This window comes from Prionailurus viverrinus, chromosome A3 (assembly GCF_022837055.1).
Source record: "Prionailurus viverrinus isolate Anna chromosome A3, UM_Priviv_1.0, whole genome shotgun sequence".
In the NCBI taxonomy this organism is placed as follows: domain Eukaryota; kingdom Metazoa; phylum Chordata; class Mammalia; order Carnivora; family Felidae; genus Prionailurus; species Prionailurus viverrinus.
Window position 1 is genome coordinate 41,106,552 of NC_062563.1, and position 15,428 is coordinate 41,121,979.

General features: G+C 40.2%; 1 protein-coding gene across 1 annotated transcript in view; it reads left to right on the forward strand.

Moving 5' to 3' along the window:
* Positions 1–15,428, forward strand: part of MACROD2 (mono-ADP ribosylhydrolase 2) — a 2,032,256-nt gene that overhangs the window by 1,520,085 nt on the left and 496,743 nt on the right. The window contains exon 8 of the mRNA XM_047854222.1: positions 14,344–14,417. Coding sequence (XP_047710178.1) covers positions 14,344–14,417 — 74 coding nt within the window. The remainder of the gene's footprint in view (positions 1–14,343; positions 14,418–15,428) is intronic.

A 15,428-nucleotide genomic window follows, 5' to 3' on the forward strand; every position in this document is an offset into this window, starting at 1 on the left:
GTGCAAACATCTGCTTTATTTTTCTCTCAGGAATACCTTTGAGTGTACACAAAAGTTCCAACTTCCTAAAGGGATCTGTCAAAATAAATCTCTAACATTTATGTTTAAATGGATATTTATTCACACTAAAAGCACACCCTAAACTTCTTTTCTGGTCCTGGCAGGTTTTTATGGCACATTACAACTTCATGCTATCTTGTGTCTGCTTACTACAGCTCAAGCCAGAGAACAAATTGATTTTTGATGAGAAATATGCCCTTCTAGGATTTCATTATGCTACCACAAACTTGGTCTGGAGCTCATGGTTGGTGAAATACTGTCATTCATTATTAAGACTGACAAATGATGAGCATTGTGGGAAATTTGCATTTTAAAATGCAGTTTTCCTGCTTTAAAATTCTGTGGTTTATTTGGTCTCTTCCATTCTCCTATCTTTCCTCAAATGCTTACTATTCCCCCAAATACCTCACTGTGGTTAAGAAGAACGAGCTCGGCTTCTGTTTGAGGGAAATAGTACATACGTCACTTCCAATTACATTTTTCTGGGCAATTTCAGGAGCGGTGTCTTATGTTTGGGTAAACCTTAGAAATCTAAAAGCCAGTGAAGGGAATGTTCCAGATAGAACAAGAAAAGGTCATATCTGTGATGAATCAGAGGCCATTGCTCAGGCCGCTCCAAATTCATTTTAGATTTGTTACAGAAGCATATTCATCATATCACTGGTATGTTGTGAAATCCACAGTGTAGTGATTGGGAGTCTAACTAGCAAGCGTCTTTTGGATGCCGATACTTGACTATAGTAAGTACGGTACAATTCAGAGGTTTAGCTATAAATGAGGTCACTTTGTGAATACCTCCCCTTCTACTACTTGTTTCTCTTACCAAAAAATTATATTTTCTAGTATTAGGAGGGGATTCTGGGGAAAAATAGGTAATGTAAATCTATTTCCAGGCTCTCAGGGGAAACAACTGATCATACCTTCACTTGAGGTTCTGACTCTAGGACATACTGAAGAGTTTGGTGCTCCTAGCTGGGTTTCCAGGCCTCAGGTGAGGAATGGCATTCATGTACCTTTAGGCTTCCTTACATCTTTTGGTTTTCTCACACCTTTAAGTAAATAAGGTAAATGCAGGGAGAGGGACCTAAATAAGCCCTGTGAGGAACAAAGGGTATGTGACTTATTCTATTTAATCTTCACAGCAAGAGGGTAGCCTTATCCCCATATTACTGGGTGGGCAAAGAATAGAAACATGCTTTGTAGAAACACCTGCCTGGCTCGGTCAGTGGAGCATGTGACCCTTGATCTCAGTGTTGTGAGTTTGAGCCACACATTGGATGTAGACATTACTTAAGAATAAAATCTTAAAAAAAAATAAAAAGGAACAGGCTATACTCACACAGATTGCCGTTTTCACGGCAGGATGCAATATCTAGTAGGTTTGACTGCAAAACGTTTTCTCTTTTCCTTATTCCAGAGTTTCTCTGGAAACAATTCCCATGCCTCTGAATTCTTTGCAGTAATATGCACAATTTATTACATATATAATATTTTTACTCTGGACAGTCAACAAGTGAAACCATCTTCCAAAACTGGCCAAGACCTAGATAAGAAGAAAAACCACTCCTGAGTGCCGTACATCCTCAGTGGGATTTCAAAAAGCATATCAGTCTTTGCTCAATGTATCAGTCAGATTTTTCTGCATTACAAATGACCTCGAAAGAGCAAAGGCTAACAGCAAATAGCATTTATTCTCTTGTTCACAGTTCTGCAGATTGACTGGGTTTAACTGGTTGAGGCTGGGCTGGACCTGACTGACCTGGATCCCCGCCTTTTGGTAGTGGTCAGTCTGTTTCACCTACCTCACTTCAGATGCCATTCTGAAAGGGCAGTGGCTACCTGGAACATTCCATTTTTATGCCGGTGAATGCTCTTAAAGTCTCGCATTTGCTTCCATCCCATTGACCAAAGCAAGTCACATGGCCAGACTCAACATCAGTGACACAGGGAAATATACTCCACTTACAGGATAGTTTTGAAAAATAAGGGTGCCAGAGGGTGTGGCAAAGAGGAGTGAGGAATTCAATATGCTCATCCAATCTAGCACATTCAGAATCCAAACCATCAAAAAGTGACACAGTAGTCTAATGGTGACATTACTGCCCACATCAAACTGTGTTCTCCGTCACAACAGAGAAATTTTCAGAATTTGTCACTTGTGATCTTTCAGAGTGTCTTTGAAAATGATTTTCAGGATGATGTACTCCAGTGGGCTTTCAGTATATCAAAAGACATATTTTTGATCATAGAAATTATATAATTATATCAAATAATGTGTTATTTTTAATCACAGTCTGAGTTGCTAAGATTGCATTAGTCTCTGTGTTTCTCAGCAAAAGAGTGGCTGCCATTTGTAAATTCTATCAAACCATAGAGTGGAGTTCTCACCAATTGCACCAGCTCTATCTAAGAAAACTTCACATGCTGAAATCTGGAGACTGGTTCAGATGGACCTCAGGACATAAGAGTGTAGCAGCCAAGGTCTGTCTTAACATTCATATGTGAAGAGGAGAGGCTCTCCATGCTCAGTGTTTATTGCACGAGAGTTGATCAGTGAGAAACTTCAGAGAAATTCCTGGGATTATGAGGGCAGTTTGCAAACTTAGGCCTTCAGGGGAACTTGGCTAGTTACTGGGGAGTAAAAGCCAATAAGCAGGGGCTTTGGGGACTCACTCCTCTTCTTCCATGTTACGGTGTCATGGTTAATGCTGCTGGAAGTTGTGATGAAAATATTCAGCGCATCTCCTTCAGGAGAACCTTGCAACCTGGCTGTGCAGGTGGGAACATAAAAGCTTTTTAGGACATATGTGGTTTCATGCCTCTAAGTCAGGGACACTTGAAGCTAAGAGACCCTCTATAATGGCGTGTCTCTGAAGGAGCTCCTGTTCTCTGACCCAGTTTGAAGGTCACAGAAGCCCAAGAGGTGTTTTTTGGACCTAAAGCCAAGGGACCTAGTTCTCATTCTCCTAAGTCCATGCCTTTAGGTTGTGCCAAGGTCACATGTGTTGTGGAAGTTCTTACCCAGCAGGCACAAGAGAGCCGCACAGAATTAGTTTGTTTCCTTCCCTCCGGTGAGAGAGATGATTTTCCTAGGCTTTAGGTGGCATAAAATCATTTCAGGATGCTAGGAAGCTTCACACCTTATTGAGCACATACTTTGCTCTGAACACTGAGGGTGAAAAGGTGAATAAGACAGATAAGGGCTCTGCCTCATGGAGTTTATATTCCAGTGGAGGTACTCATGGTAACCAAGCATTTCAGAGTATGAGGGGGGGGCACACAACTGCTCTGGAAAGCCAAAATGAGGAGTTTGGACTTTGGTCACAAGTGTGGAGCAAGTCACTGGCATTTCTTAGCATGGCTATGACATGGTGTGCTTTATGTTTAGAAAGATCATTGGCTACAAGGTCCATGCACCACAGGGTGCCACCAGTTCAAAAGTAGAAACTTCATTTTTGTCTTTTCAGTAGATCCCAATATAAATCTTTCCTACTCAAATGTGATACCCTTGGTGAACTCCCTTGATTGCCCCTGTAGGAAAAATGTTCTTTTAAAAGAGAATATTAGAAATCTTCTGTTCCAGGTGATTCTATGAGATCTTTCATCTCCTTTCTCAAGAGACTTATTCAAAGTTAGTAGGAACAGCTTGCATAGAATAGCATTTGTTTCACGAGCCATTTCTTAGGTCATTATTATAATTCCTTAGGCAAAAGATGATTTAAAAAATATCCTCAGAAATAGAAGCTGGAGCTCATAAGTTTTAGAAACTGATGAAGCTTGCATAGATTGTAACCTTGTGTCCCATAAAAGTGCGGCTCATTCATACCCGCTTTGCAGAGCAAAGGAAAGACAACTTGAAAGGAAAACTTCATGTTGCACAATGTTTTAAGTAGGTGAAAGCAAAAGTAACTCAAGTCTGAGGCTGAATATAGTAGAATTTATGGAGTGTCACTTGCTATGGAACACATAATGTCAAGTGAAATGAAAGAATGGGTGTGGAGAGAGTTTAATGATAAGAAGTACAGAATTTTCCTTCCCCCTTGTATATATGACAATCCTAGAGGTCTTGCTTGGAAAATCAGTGCTAAGCTGAACAAAATAATGGGTAAGGCAGGACCACAGAGAGAGGTGTGATACACAGAAGTTCTGTTGTGAGCCAGTGAGCTTCAGATTTCTAGGTTCCAATTGTGTCCAGAATGATGGTACCTATATGTTGAGGAGTAATTGTACCATCCCATCCACCAGCTTTTCTACAATCCCAAGGGGATTCCTTGGGCCCCATCCATACTCTGAAATGCAGACATTAAATGGTAGACTGGCTGCTGCCACCCGAGAAAGAGAGCAAAACATCAGTGACCCCAGGTCTATTGGGTGTGACCAGGCAGGAGGCCCCGTGCTTGGCACACTGAAACAAGCTTTCTCATCCTATGTGCCTCCAATTTCATTTCCTTCTCTTGGAGTTTGAAACTGTTGCCTCAGGAGGCGAATCTCTGAAGGAAAGGGGTCATGGTAAATTCCATTCATTCTATGGATGTGGGAGGATGAACAATAGCAGGCACTCGGCTAGGGTATGGGTGGAATCAGGCAGACCCAGGCTTGGGTATTGGCCCTGCCCCTTGCTTGGGTTCTCTAAGAGTCACTTTCATTCTATAAAATGGGAAAGACTATACACATCTTGAAGGGAGTTTTGAAGGTTCAGGCAATTTTATGTGGAAGCCAGAGGTGACAGGGCTCTTAAGGACAGCCTAGGCTCCCACCCTTGCCACCCATGGCCACATGCAGTATCTTTGCTTCCTCTTCAAGCATATGCTGGTTTAAACCACATTAGTGATTGATACTGAGTCTACCAATGCTTGCATAACACTTAGACTGCATTTTGCACACCTCTTGGTAGTTTTTAATATAAAACCAAATTAATCATCTTTGGTCACTGCCTCCCTGAATACACTCAAGTCACTGTTCATTTATAGACCAGCTCATCTTCAATTATTCTCCCTTGTTCTTTTCATTGGGTTGTTGTGGAGATTAATTAATATAATACATATAAATGCTAGGTAGAGTGACATGTACATAATAACTACTCAATAAATGTTAACAGCAGCAGCAGCAGCAACAACAGTTTACTGTGGTTTCAAGATTTCTGTCCAGTGGGGCCAGGCTTCCATGCCAGTGTGAGCCTAACCTATATGACCTCTACCCTCCCCCCTCCCCAAAGTAAAATACTATTGTGCTTCCATGCTGATAACTTCCAACTTATTTCCTCCATATCATTAAGTAATTTATAAAACATTTATCTACCGTGCACATGCCAGACCTTACAAGTAGAAAAGTCTGAAGAATGGGTGCCATCAAATAAAACATGACCCCTCATTTTCTCAAGTTCATGAATGCATGTTGATTGCAGTCGTGTTTTGGCTTCCCCCAAATCAGGCTCAGAGGCAAGGGTTTGAGTTCAAGTAGTTAACTGGGGAGATGATTTCAGGGAAAGAAGCCAATAAGAATGCGATTTGCCACTGTGAACAACAGGTGGGTAATCCCACCAGGCAACTCGAGGAAACTGTATGACGCATGCACCTCAGTGTTGTCTTGCCTGAGGGGTGAGTGAGCTGGGATATTTATCCACAATCTCTCATTAATCATGGGTTGAGAGGGGCGCCTGGGTGGCGCAGTCGGTTAAGCGTCCGACTTCAGCCAGGTCACGATCTCGCGGTCCGTGAGTTCGAGCCCCGCGTCGGGCTCTGGGTTGATGGCTCAGAGCCTGGAGCCTGTTTCCGATTCTGTGACTCCCTCTCTCTCTGCCCCTCCCCCGTTCATGCTCTGTCTCTCTCTGTCCCAAAAATAAATAAACGTTGAAAAAAAAAATTAAAAAAAAAAAAATCATGGGTTGAGAAATGTTGCTGGTGGTCCTGATTCCCTGACACTTTGGACCTGCCCCACCTGTGGTGTCACTATGGACACCCTCAGTTAAAAGCCTGATGGTGCTAGTGGGTGTAAATCAAGCCAGTGTGCAAGGATGGCATATGCCAAGGGGATGTATATAGGGTGTTGTCAGCATCTGCTATGTCTATTGAACTTGTTAAGATGCCATATTATGTATATATGTGCATATTTTACAAAAACCTGCCTTTTCAACACCAGCTGAGACTCCACCATCTTACTGACAGGCTGGGGATGTCTCGCTCTTGCCTACTGTGGTGCCCTTTGCTCTCCTGAGGAAAGCCAGTGACACCCTCTTTAGCATTCTGCTGCTGTGCTCACTGCAGTCACTGAGGCCAGTGTCACTCTTATTACTTCACCTGTTTTATCTTTTTGTGAAACTCAGCCTTTAGCCAGAATTGTCTGAGTGGCTGCTCTAGCGATTGCTTAACGGTGAGCCTCCTTCAGCTCATTTCTTTCAAGTAATTTGATTTCATCGTGCTATCAGAATTGCTTTTATGTCTTGGAAGGAGGCCTAGGGGGAAGGGGTTGACAAAAACTGTTTTGAGATTAAAAAATAAATTCATTTCCCTATACTTCCCCTTGCTCACCCATATACCCCATACTCCTATACCCCCACAGCCCCGCACGTCGGTGCACCCTCCATCCATATCCCCCTACCTCTCCTCCTGACCAAAGGCAGGTGTGTGTGTGTGTGTGTGTGTGTGTGTTCGTTCAAGAAATAGTCATGAGGAATGTTCTGAGAAAGACAACTCATCTCACGCTTCATGTCCTTTTACTTGAGCTTGTAAAGTATACTATTTCATGTCCCTGTGGTCCCCACACCAGAATTTTTGTGCTAAGATGGAAAATATTATGGTTATACTGTCTCAAAATTGAAGCAAAGTGTAATTTTGCATTGATAATCAACATTGACAATCTCAGTTCAACTGATGTTAACATTTCAATAAACCCAGTGATACATCCCTGTCATTTGGGACAGTCTGAGATTTGCATCAATGCTGAACACCCCATGTTTAAGACCTGCATAGTATTTTGCTTGAGTTTGTGTGTAAATAGAAAAAAAAGTACCAACATGCTTTAAAGACTTGATAAGGAGGGAGAACTCAAAATTGAATGTGAATTTCACATGCAGAGTTTCAGAGAAGTTTTGTTTTTGCTTTTGATTTTTTTTAACTCTTGCTTCTAACTTCTGAATATTTATCACAATTCAGTACTAATCTTGTGCTTCTAGTCACTGAAGGATGGTTAGTATGGCAACCAGTGTTTCATCACAGCTTTGGACTAAGTACCCTTCTTGGTGAGATGAGATTATGGACTAAACACCCTTTGAGGCGAAAACCACTCCAGAACTTGTGCATGGATTTTACGCTTGTGAGCTTTGCCTGGGCATTGATATCTAGGTTGCCTTATTCTTACAACTGCTAGAAAGGCATCCACAGTTAAGGCAGAGGTGACTCCTTATGGCTGGGCTTGACAGGGCTATCAGGGGCAATGCAAGAAAGCGAGGCCCCGGCTAGACTGTACATGGTAGAGGGGGGTTGACATTTGGACACATGGGTTAATCATACCTGGAATTATGTTCAATTTGATATTTTTTTGCAATAAGAACTTCTTTGAAATAACTGACTTAAGGCATTACCATATGCCCTCGATGGTAGGGTGATCCAGAGCTGCAAGCAGACTGTCATTTTAGGTTTAAAACAAAAGCTGATCCATTGCTTCTGCCTGCAAAAAGGGTAGTTTTACAGGCAAAGCAAATTATGTCTATTTTTATTTCAGTAGAATATGCTAGATTTTCAGTAGAATGTGTTTTATTTTATGTATTTGTATTATTCTTTAATGCAAGTATAACTGACACAGTGTTATATTAGCTTCAGGTGTACAATATAATGATCAAAAATTCTACACGTTACTCAGCGCTTATCGAGATGTGCACTCTTAATCCCCTTCGCCTGCTTCACCCAACACCCCACCTACCTCTGCTCTGACACACACCACAAACACCAATTTGTAGAAAGTGGTATTTTTTTTTTATGTCAGGGAAACAAATTTAGTTTTTGTGTCAGAGCAATCGACAAAGTTGAAGATATTGGAGAATCATCAACAACAGCAAAAGAATAAAAGAATGAAACCTAGAGAGGAACTTCGTCTATGACAAGGTCAAAACCAGATTCATTCGAATTGTGTTGAAAACATTCCAGATTTTTTTTTTAATTTTTTTTAACGTTTATTTATTTTTGAGACAGAGAGAGACAGAGCATGAACGGGGGAGGGGCAGAGAGAGAGGGAGACACAGAATCGGAAACAGGCTCCAGGCTCTGAGCCATCAGCCCAGAGCCCGACGTGGGGCTCAAACTCACGGACCACGAGATCGTGACCTGGCTGAAGTCGGACGCTTAACCGACTGTGCCACCCAGGCGCCCCGAAAACATTCCAGATTTTTAACAATTCCATCAAACGAATAGTCCAATGGCTGGGCAGGACCTTCAGTGAATCTTCATTGCTATATCTTTCTGCAATTTGATTTAAAGAGAAATATCTGCTTAATAACTGAGTAAAAGGAAAATATCTGTCTAATGAGTTATTTGCTGTACCATGGATAAAAACTATTGTAAATTGAATTTTCTGTTTCAGTTTTTACCTCTCTTGTTCAAAATTTGTAAATATTGTGTTGGTTTAATTCTGGTAGGAGTGTAAATGGGTAAAACTGCTTTGGAAAACTGGCAGAATCTACCAGAGTTAAATGTCTGCTTAAGCGATGAACTGGTAGCCCCAGCTCCCAGATATATACTCAACAGAAACAGTGCTCATGTCCACCAAATGACATTTATGAGAATGTTCATGGCAACTTCATTCCTAATAGCTCAAAACTGGAAACAACCCACTTGTCCATCAACAGTAGAATGGCTAAATAAATTGTGGCATATTCATACAATGAAATACAACACTGCAGAGAAGAAGAAGAAGCTTCTGCTATATGTAACAACATGAATAAATCAGGAAGGCATAATGTTGAAAAATTTGGACCAAAAGGGGTGCACATTGTATGTCTATATATGTGAAGTGTAACAACAGACCAAACAAATCTGTGACAGTAGAAGAGAGAATAGCAGTTTCTTCATGGGGTAAATATTGACTTGGGACGAGGCAGTTTTCTGAAGAGCTAGAAATATTTTATATCTTGATTTGGGTAAGGGTTGTATGTGTGTATGATGTATGTATGTACATTTGTGTGTATGTAAAAATTTTGCAAGTAGTTTCAATATAAAAGTAAACAAAAAGAAAAAAATCACTTACACATTCTGTAAATCAACTTCAACATTCACAACAGAAGTTAAATTTAATAATCTATACTAATGAATAAGGAACTAAGCTTTGGAATGCCAACAGAAGCACAGATTCTATGTACACCTGGGCACACACATATATAATTCCCTGCACGCCTGGCCCTAAATTATTAATGGCTTGTTCAGCCTCATTGACCCTCATACTTGGAAGAGATTTTCTATGTCATTTAATTCAATGATTCATCTAAAGCTTGTCTGCAGCCTTCCCTCTGGGTGGCCATCCTGCTTTTATGAACAAAAGCCCTCTGGTGACCAGAATACATTGTGACCTCCCGAGGTAGGCCTTACTGTCGTCGGGAGCCCATCCCTGAGCAAAAATCTATCCTGTCTATTCATTGGTCTTACTTGTAACCCTTGGAGTCTTGCAGTTAAGTGGACAAAGAATTGTGCTGTTGCTGTTTCCTCTGAACACCATACTTCATCTTGTATAGATATATGCCCACTGAAAGAAGGCATATTTTCAGGGACATTTGTCTTGATATTTCCCTCCATTTTTAATTGATTACAGGATATCATTCCATTAGGAACTGTGTTTTCTCATATGAATCTTCTCAGTAGTTTCCCCTCAGGGATGAAATAGGATAATGTGGATATATCATTGCACCCTTCACCCTCTGAGACTCTAGAGCTAAACACCCTTGTTCTCCCAGTGCTGGCTTTCTTGCTGTCAGTACAATGAATCACAAGTCCACAGTCCATTCACTCATTCAACACACATTTATTGGTCATCTTGTAGGTGCCAGCAATGGTTTAGAGATACAGTGATAAGTAAAACACAGATGTGATGTCTGCCTCCTTAGGGCTTTCACTCTACTAGGTTTATTAATCAAATATGTACACAAATAAAGGCAAAATTGAAGCTAAGATGAGTACCACCAGGGAAAGGTACATGATGTTATGAAAGTGTCAAATAGGGAGTCATCAGAGAAGCCTTCTCTGGAGAAGTGATGACTGGGAAAAGAACAAATAAAAGTTAAAATAAGCTAGGAAACGAGGGAGAAATGTCATTTCAGGAAGAAGATACAGCATGAGCAAGGCCTTCTGGCAGAGAGCAAAAGCAAACATGCCACATTCAAAGAACAGAAAGAAGGTCAGTGTAGCTGGAGTTGAGGAAGCAACGAGCGATACAGTGTGAGAAGAGCCTAGAGAGGTAGGAAAAAGTCACACCATTCAGGCAGGAAATATGAGCACTAGTTTGGGCTTCAAGGGCTTGTAAAGGACATCCCTTGGAAGGTAGCAGAACAAACTAAAGATAGAACAAGTTTTGAGAGAGCATGCTTAAATTAGTAATTTGGGAATAAAAATGTTGCTTCAAGGAGCAGGGTGTGATCTAGAGAGGCGGTGGAGTGGAGGTGGTTGTCAAAAATGACCAGGTCAAGTAACTGGCAGGCCAGGTGGGTCATCTTATTGGACACTGAAGTCACCCATGGTTATGGAAAGCCTTGAGATACAGATGAAAACCATATCTCAGTGCCAGAGGCTTTGATAGATGTGGGAAAGTGACCAGGAGGTCAAATATAATTGGGAACTGACTGTAGTTGCCATGGTTCTATGAGAATTTTTATAATTTCTCTGTGGGGACTTACGTCTTCTAAAGGTTAATGCTGACGGCCATTGCAACTGAGCATGATTACAGTATTTATTAGCTTTATATAGCCCTATAATCTTATGATTTAAGTACTTCTTAAACACATCAAAAAGTTGGAGAAGAATTTCATGGGAGGAGAATAAATAGGAAAAAGTAAGACCCAAGTCTAGAAAGGCTCCTTGTGGTGTATCGTGCCCAGCTAAGGAGCTAAAGTTCACTCTGTAGTTGCTGGAGAGTCCCCAAGGTCACCATTGCTTTGTATAGTGTTGTGGTAACTATACTTTAGGAAGAATCACTTAGAAGTGGTGTGCTCAACAGAATGAAGAAGCAGGGGAATGACCAAAGAGGCACAATTATGAGTCAACTACAGTAATCAAAGTGAGGACTGATCTTTGAATGAGATCAGATGGCAAAGAAGGAAAGGAAGTGATATAAAATATTTCAGAGGACTCAGTTACCAGCTGGGGAAACAGTCAAATACTGAAGCAGTGTCTAGGAGAGAGATATCCATGAGCAGAAACCAGAAATACTGGAAGAAGTTCATTTTGTGGAAGAATACACATAACACTTCTGGTCCTGGAGTGCATCAAGGGGAGGTATCCAGGTGATTACAAATGCAGATGTTAAACTCAGAGGGGAGGTGGGGGTAAGTTAAACTAGAAAAGCCACCTGTAGTTAACCCCTAACCACAAATGCCCATCCCAGCCTCTTGCTTTTTCCTTGCAGTCCACAGGGACTCCTTTTCTTTCTACCTCTCATCACTTCTCTTACCTTTTCCATTAATTCCTACTTGCTCACACATACTTCTGAAGACAGTGTCTCCTCAGCTCCCTGCTTTATTGTTCTCTTCCCCAAACATTCTATCACTTCCTAGAAAGCCTCCTCTTTCTTGCTTAGCTCCCTTTGTCTGTGTCCCCACATCCCTGATTCATTCGCATGCATGCCTCTTATTTATTTCCTCCCTCTGACTTTGGGTTTTAGAGGACAGGGGCTCATTAAACATGTCTATATATCTTCTCTTTTCTGGTTCAATAATAATTTGCTTAATGAACGAGCTAACTAACAGGTTTTATTTTAAGGGTTTTATATTTTGAAACCTTCATTTAAGGAAAATGTAAATAGATGAAACAGTTGAAAACAAATTCACAATCCCAAATGTCACAGATGAATTTACAAAGTTTAAAAAGTTATGGGGTGCCTGGGTGGCTCAGTCGGTTAAGCGTCCGACTTCAGCTCAGGTCATGATCTCATGGTTTGTGAGTCCGAGCCCCGCATCAGGCTCTGTGCTGACAGCTCAGAGCCTGGAGCCCATTTCAGATTCTGTGTCTCCCTCTCTCTCTGCCCCTCCCCTGTTCATGCTCTGTCTCTCTCTGTCTCAAAAATAAATAAATGTTAAAAAAATAAAAAAATAAAAAGTTGTGCACATTTTTCCTATGACAGTGGTTCTCTCTCTCATATGACAGTGGTCAAGTGGAGCTTGGCCCTGATTTATTTTGTCCCCTTTACTAATGCACTCTCTTACAAAGTGTGTAGGTAGAAACCTAATCAGAAAAGCAACATTTGTTCTTGGAAATGTGGACAAACATCTCTCTCTTGCTCCTCTTCTTTCATACATTTTCTCTGAAAGTGTAATGAGTTTTATACCATTAGTATAAACTACTGGAATATGTATTTGCCTTCCAATAAAACTGGTCTTTTAAATCCCAGATTCCCCATTTCAGCAGTACCTCTCTCTTTCTGCATCTGCACAGAACAATGTCACAGGAGCCCCCTGATTAAAAGGCATGTTAGTGGATGATGCTGCAGCTGGCTAACACAGAATATCGACTAAGGTGAAGGCTGACTTTAGATGTTGGGAATGGCATACATTTAATGGATGCTCCTAGAAAAAGGAGCTAGAGGAGCTCAAATAGGTGAGAGGAATCATAGAAGGCAGTGCTGAAAAATCCAGGAGGAGAATCTTCAAATCTATAGTGACAAAAAATAGATTTATAGCTGCCAGGGGCTGGGGTAGAGGGATATTGAGGAATGACTATTAGTGGGCACAGAATCTTGTGGGGGATGATGAAAATATTCTGGAGTTGGTGGTGGTAGCTGCACAACTTTGTGGAACTATACAAATCCACTGTGTTGTATACTTTAAAACAGTAAAAAAAAATTTTTTTTTTAAAAATCCAGGCGGGAAGAGGTATTGAAACATGGAAAACTAGTCAAGCACATCTGATACAGGAAAAGATGAAGACTGATTTGAATGAGTGATTGACTATATGAGATTTGGTGATTAGGAAGCCAATAGTAAGCTTAAAGAAAGTAGTTTCAAAGGAATAGTCACTCCCATCTTTTCTTCTTTTTTCCCCATAAATATAGAATTTGTAAGGTTATTCCTTCACATATATTTTATTGGCAGAATGTATGATGATTCTGCAAGTTCAGAAATACGTTTGATTTATATAAGCTAAAGAAATATTCTGGATGGGTTTTAGAAATTCTGATTATGTGTGCTACTGCTCAGTAGGACATAAGTGTCTTTCTTCCCATCTTTCTAAAATCAAATCCATAGTGCATAACTAGGTCAATTCATGTTGTCTTAATCTCAAACATAATTTTTTTTAGTATTTATTTATTTTTGAGAGACAGAGAGAGACAGAGCACAAATGGGGGAGGGACAGAGAGAGAAAGAGAGAGACCCAGAATCCAAAGCAGACTCCATCCAGGCTCTTAGCTGACAGCACTGAGCCTGACTCGGGGCTTGAACCCACGAACTGTGAGATCATTACCTGAGTTGAAGTTGGACGCTTAACCGACTGAGCCACCCAGGCGCCCCTCAAACATAATTTCCAGTGGCCCTAAAAGGAAGGCCTTTGAATTCTGACAATAACTTTCTTTGAATTCTGATAATAACTTTCTTTGAATTCTGGTAATAACTTTCAGTGGTATGGCTATTTGGCAAGTTGCTTGTCCTGTCTTGTGCCAGTTCATTGATAGAGTCCTGCTGGGCCATGACCCTGGGTCAAGTACATGTATTCTCTAGCCATATTTACTTGGTTTATAAATTGAGGGTAATAAACCTTATATGAGCACCTCTTATGAGAACATTATATGAAAGTGCTTTGAAAACTCTTAAACAAATGTAGATATATTTTTAATTGACTGTTGTAGAATTTAAAAGACAGTTAAATCCTTTTTCTTGTTAGTGCTGGACTGGCATAGGACTAGCCCCTTTCATGCGTCATATGTGTGATCATGGGCTTCATATCCATGGGTACCTTACTGAGACCTGTCTTGCTCAGTAGTAATTGGTTGAATTGCATACTGCTTAAATGAGAAAAATTCAGTGTCATACCATCATTAAATTCTCTATTGCCTTCATCTTTTTTGTTTATTTGTTTTATTCTGTTCTTCACTTAGGATTCCCGAATGAGCCTGCTTCCATCGTTGCCCTCAGCACCATTAAGGAATGGCTGGCCAAGAATCATCACGAGGTAGGAGGTACAACATAATTAGAAAACATTGAAAATGGTATAATTTGATCCTCAATATCAAAAAAGCAGAAAAATTTATTCCATAAATATCAAGTAGACCTAGTCATTGAGCCAAAGCTAGCTGACCATGCTTTGTTGAGGTTACATAGGTGATTGAATATTTTCCAGTAATTAATTGAATGAAGGGATTATGCTGATTGTTTTTGGTGGTGAATATATACAAATTGATCAGACTCATTTGGTCATGATCTCATTTTTACATCTTTAGATAGTATGGGTTTTGTGTGTAAAAGAGAGAACAGGATGGATTGTCCTGTGCTATTTTCCCTAAGGAGTTAAGCTATCTTTGTTGACAGGGATTCCTGGTGTATGGTAATTTTTTGGTATCTTGAGGTCCCTTTATTTATAATTAATCATTCCCCTAAAGTAACTTCTGAGTGTGAAATTGGAGTACACATGGATAATTGATAGCTAAATCCTCATGATTAGGATTTTTTATGAAACTGCTTCTCTTGGACTATTCATCATGCATCTTATTCTGCTTATTTAATAAAATCTTTAGGATATGTTTAGTGATGAACAGGAGAACTACTCAACAAAGTAACACAATAAGTAGAGATACTGTGAAGGCTTAGATTTCAAAATTTTGGCAATTAACATATTGTAACAGTAAATAGGTTTCATATAATACACAACTTTGTGTGTTTTTATTCTGATTTTTTTTCAGATATTCATGCGAGTGCTATAAAGAATTTTGTTCCATTTATATAGACCATGAATTTAGCTTTCTTCTTGGGTAGGACATGGATTATTTGGAAATGTTTGAGTATGGAGACAGACTGTGGGCCTTTGCTAATAATATGGGAGATAGCTTCTTGGTGCCTTTGTGAATTTAAAAAAAATAGCAGTGTAATTTTCTGTTAATTGCTGTAATTTCAACATTTTTTAAATAGATTCAGAAATTGTTACTCTCCAGGAGGAGTAAAGACCACATGGCCAAACATATCCATT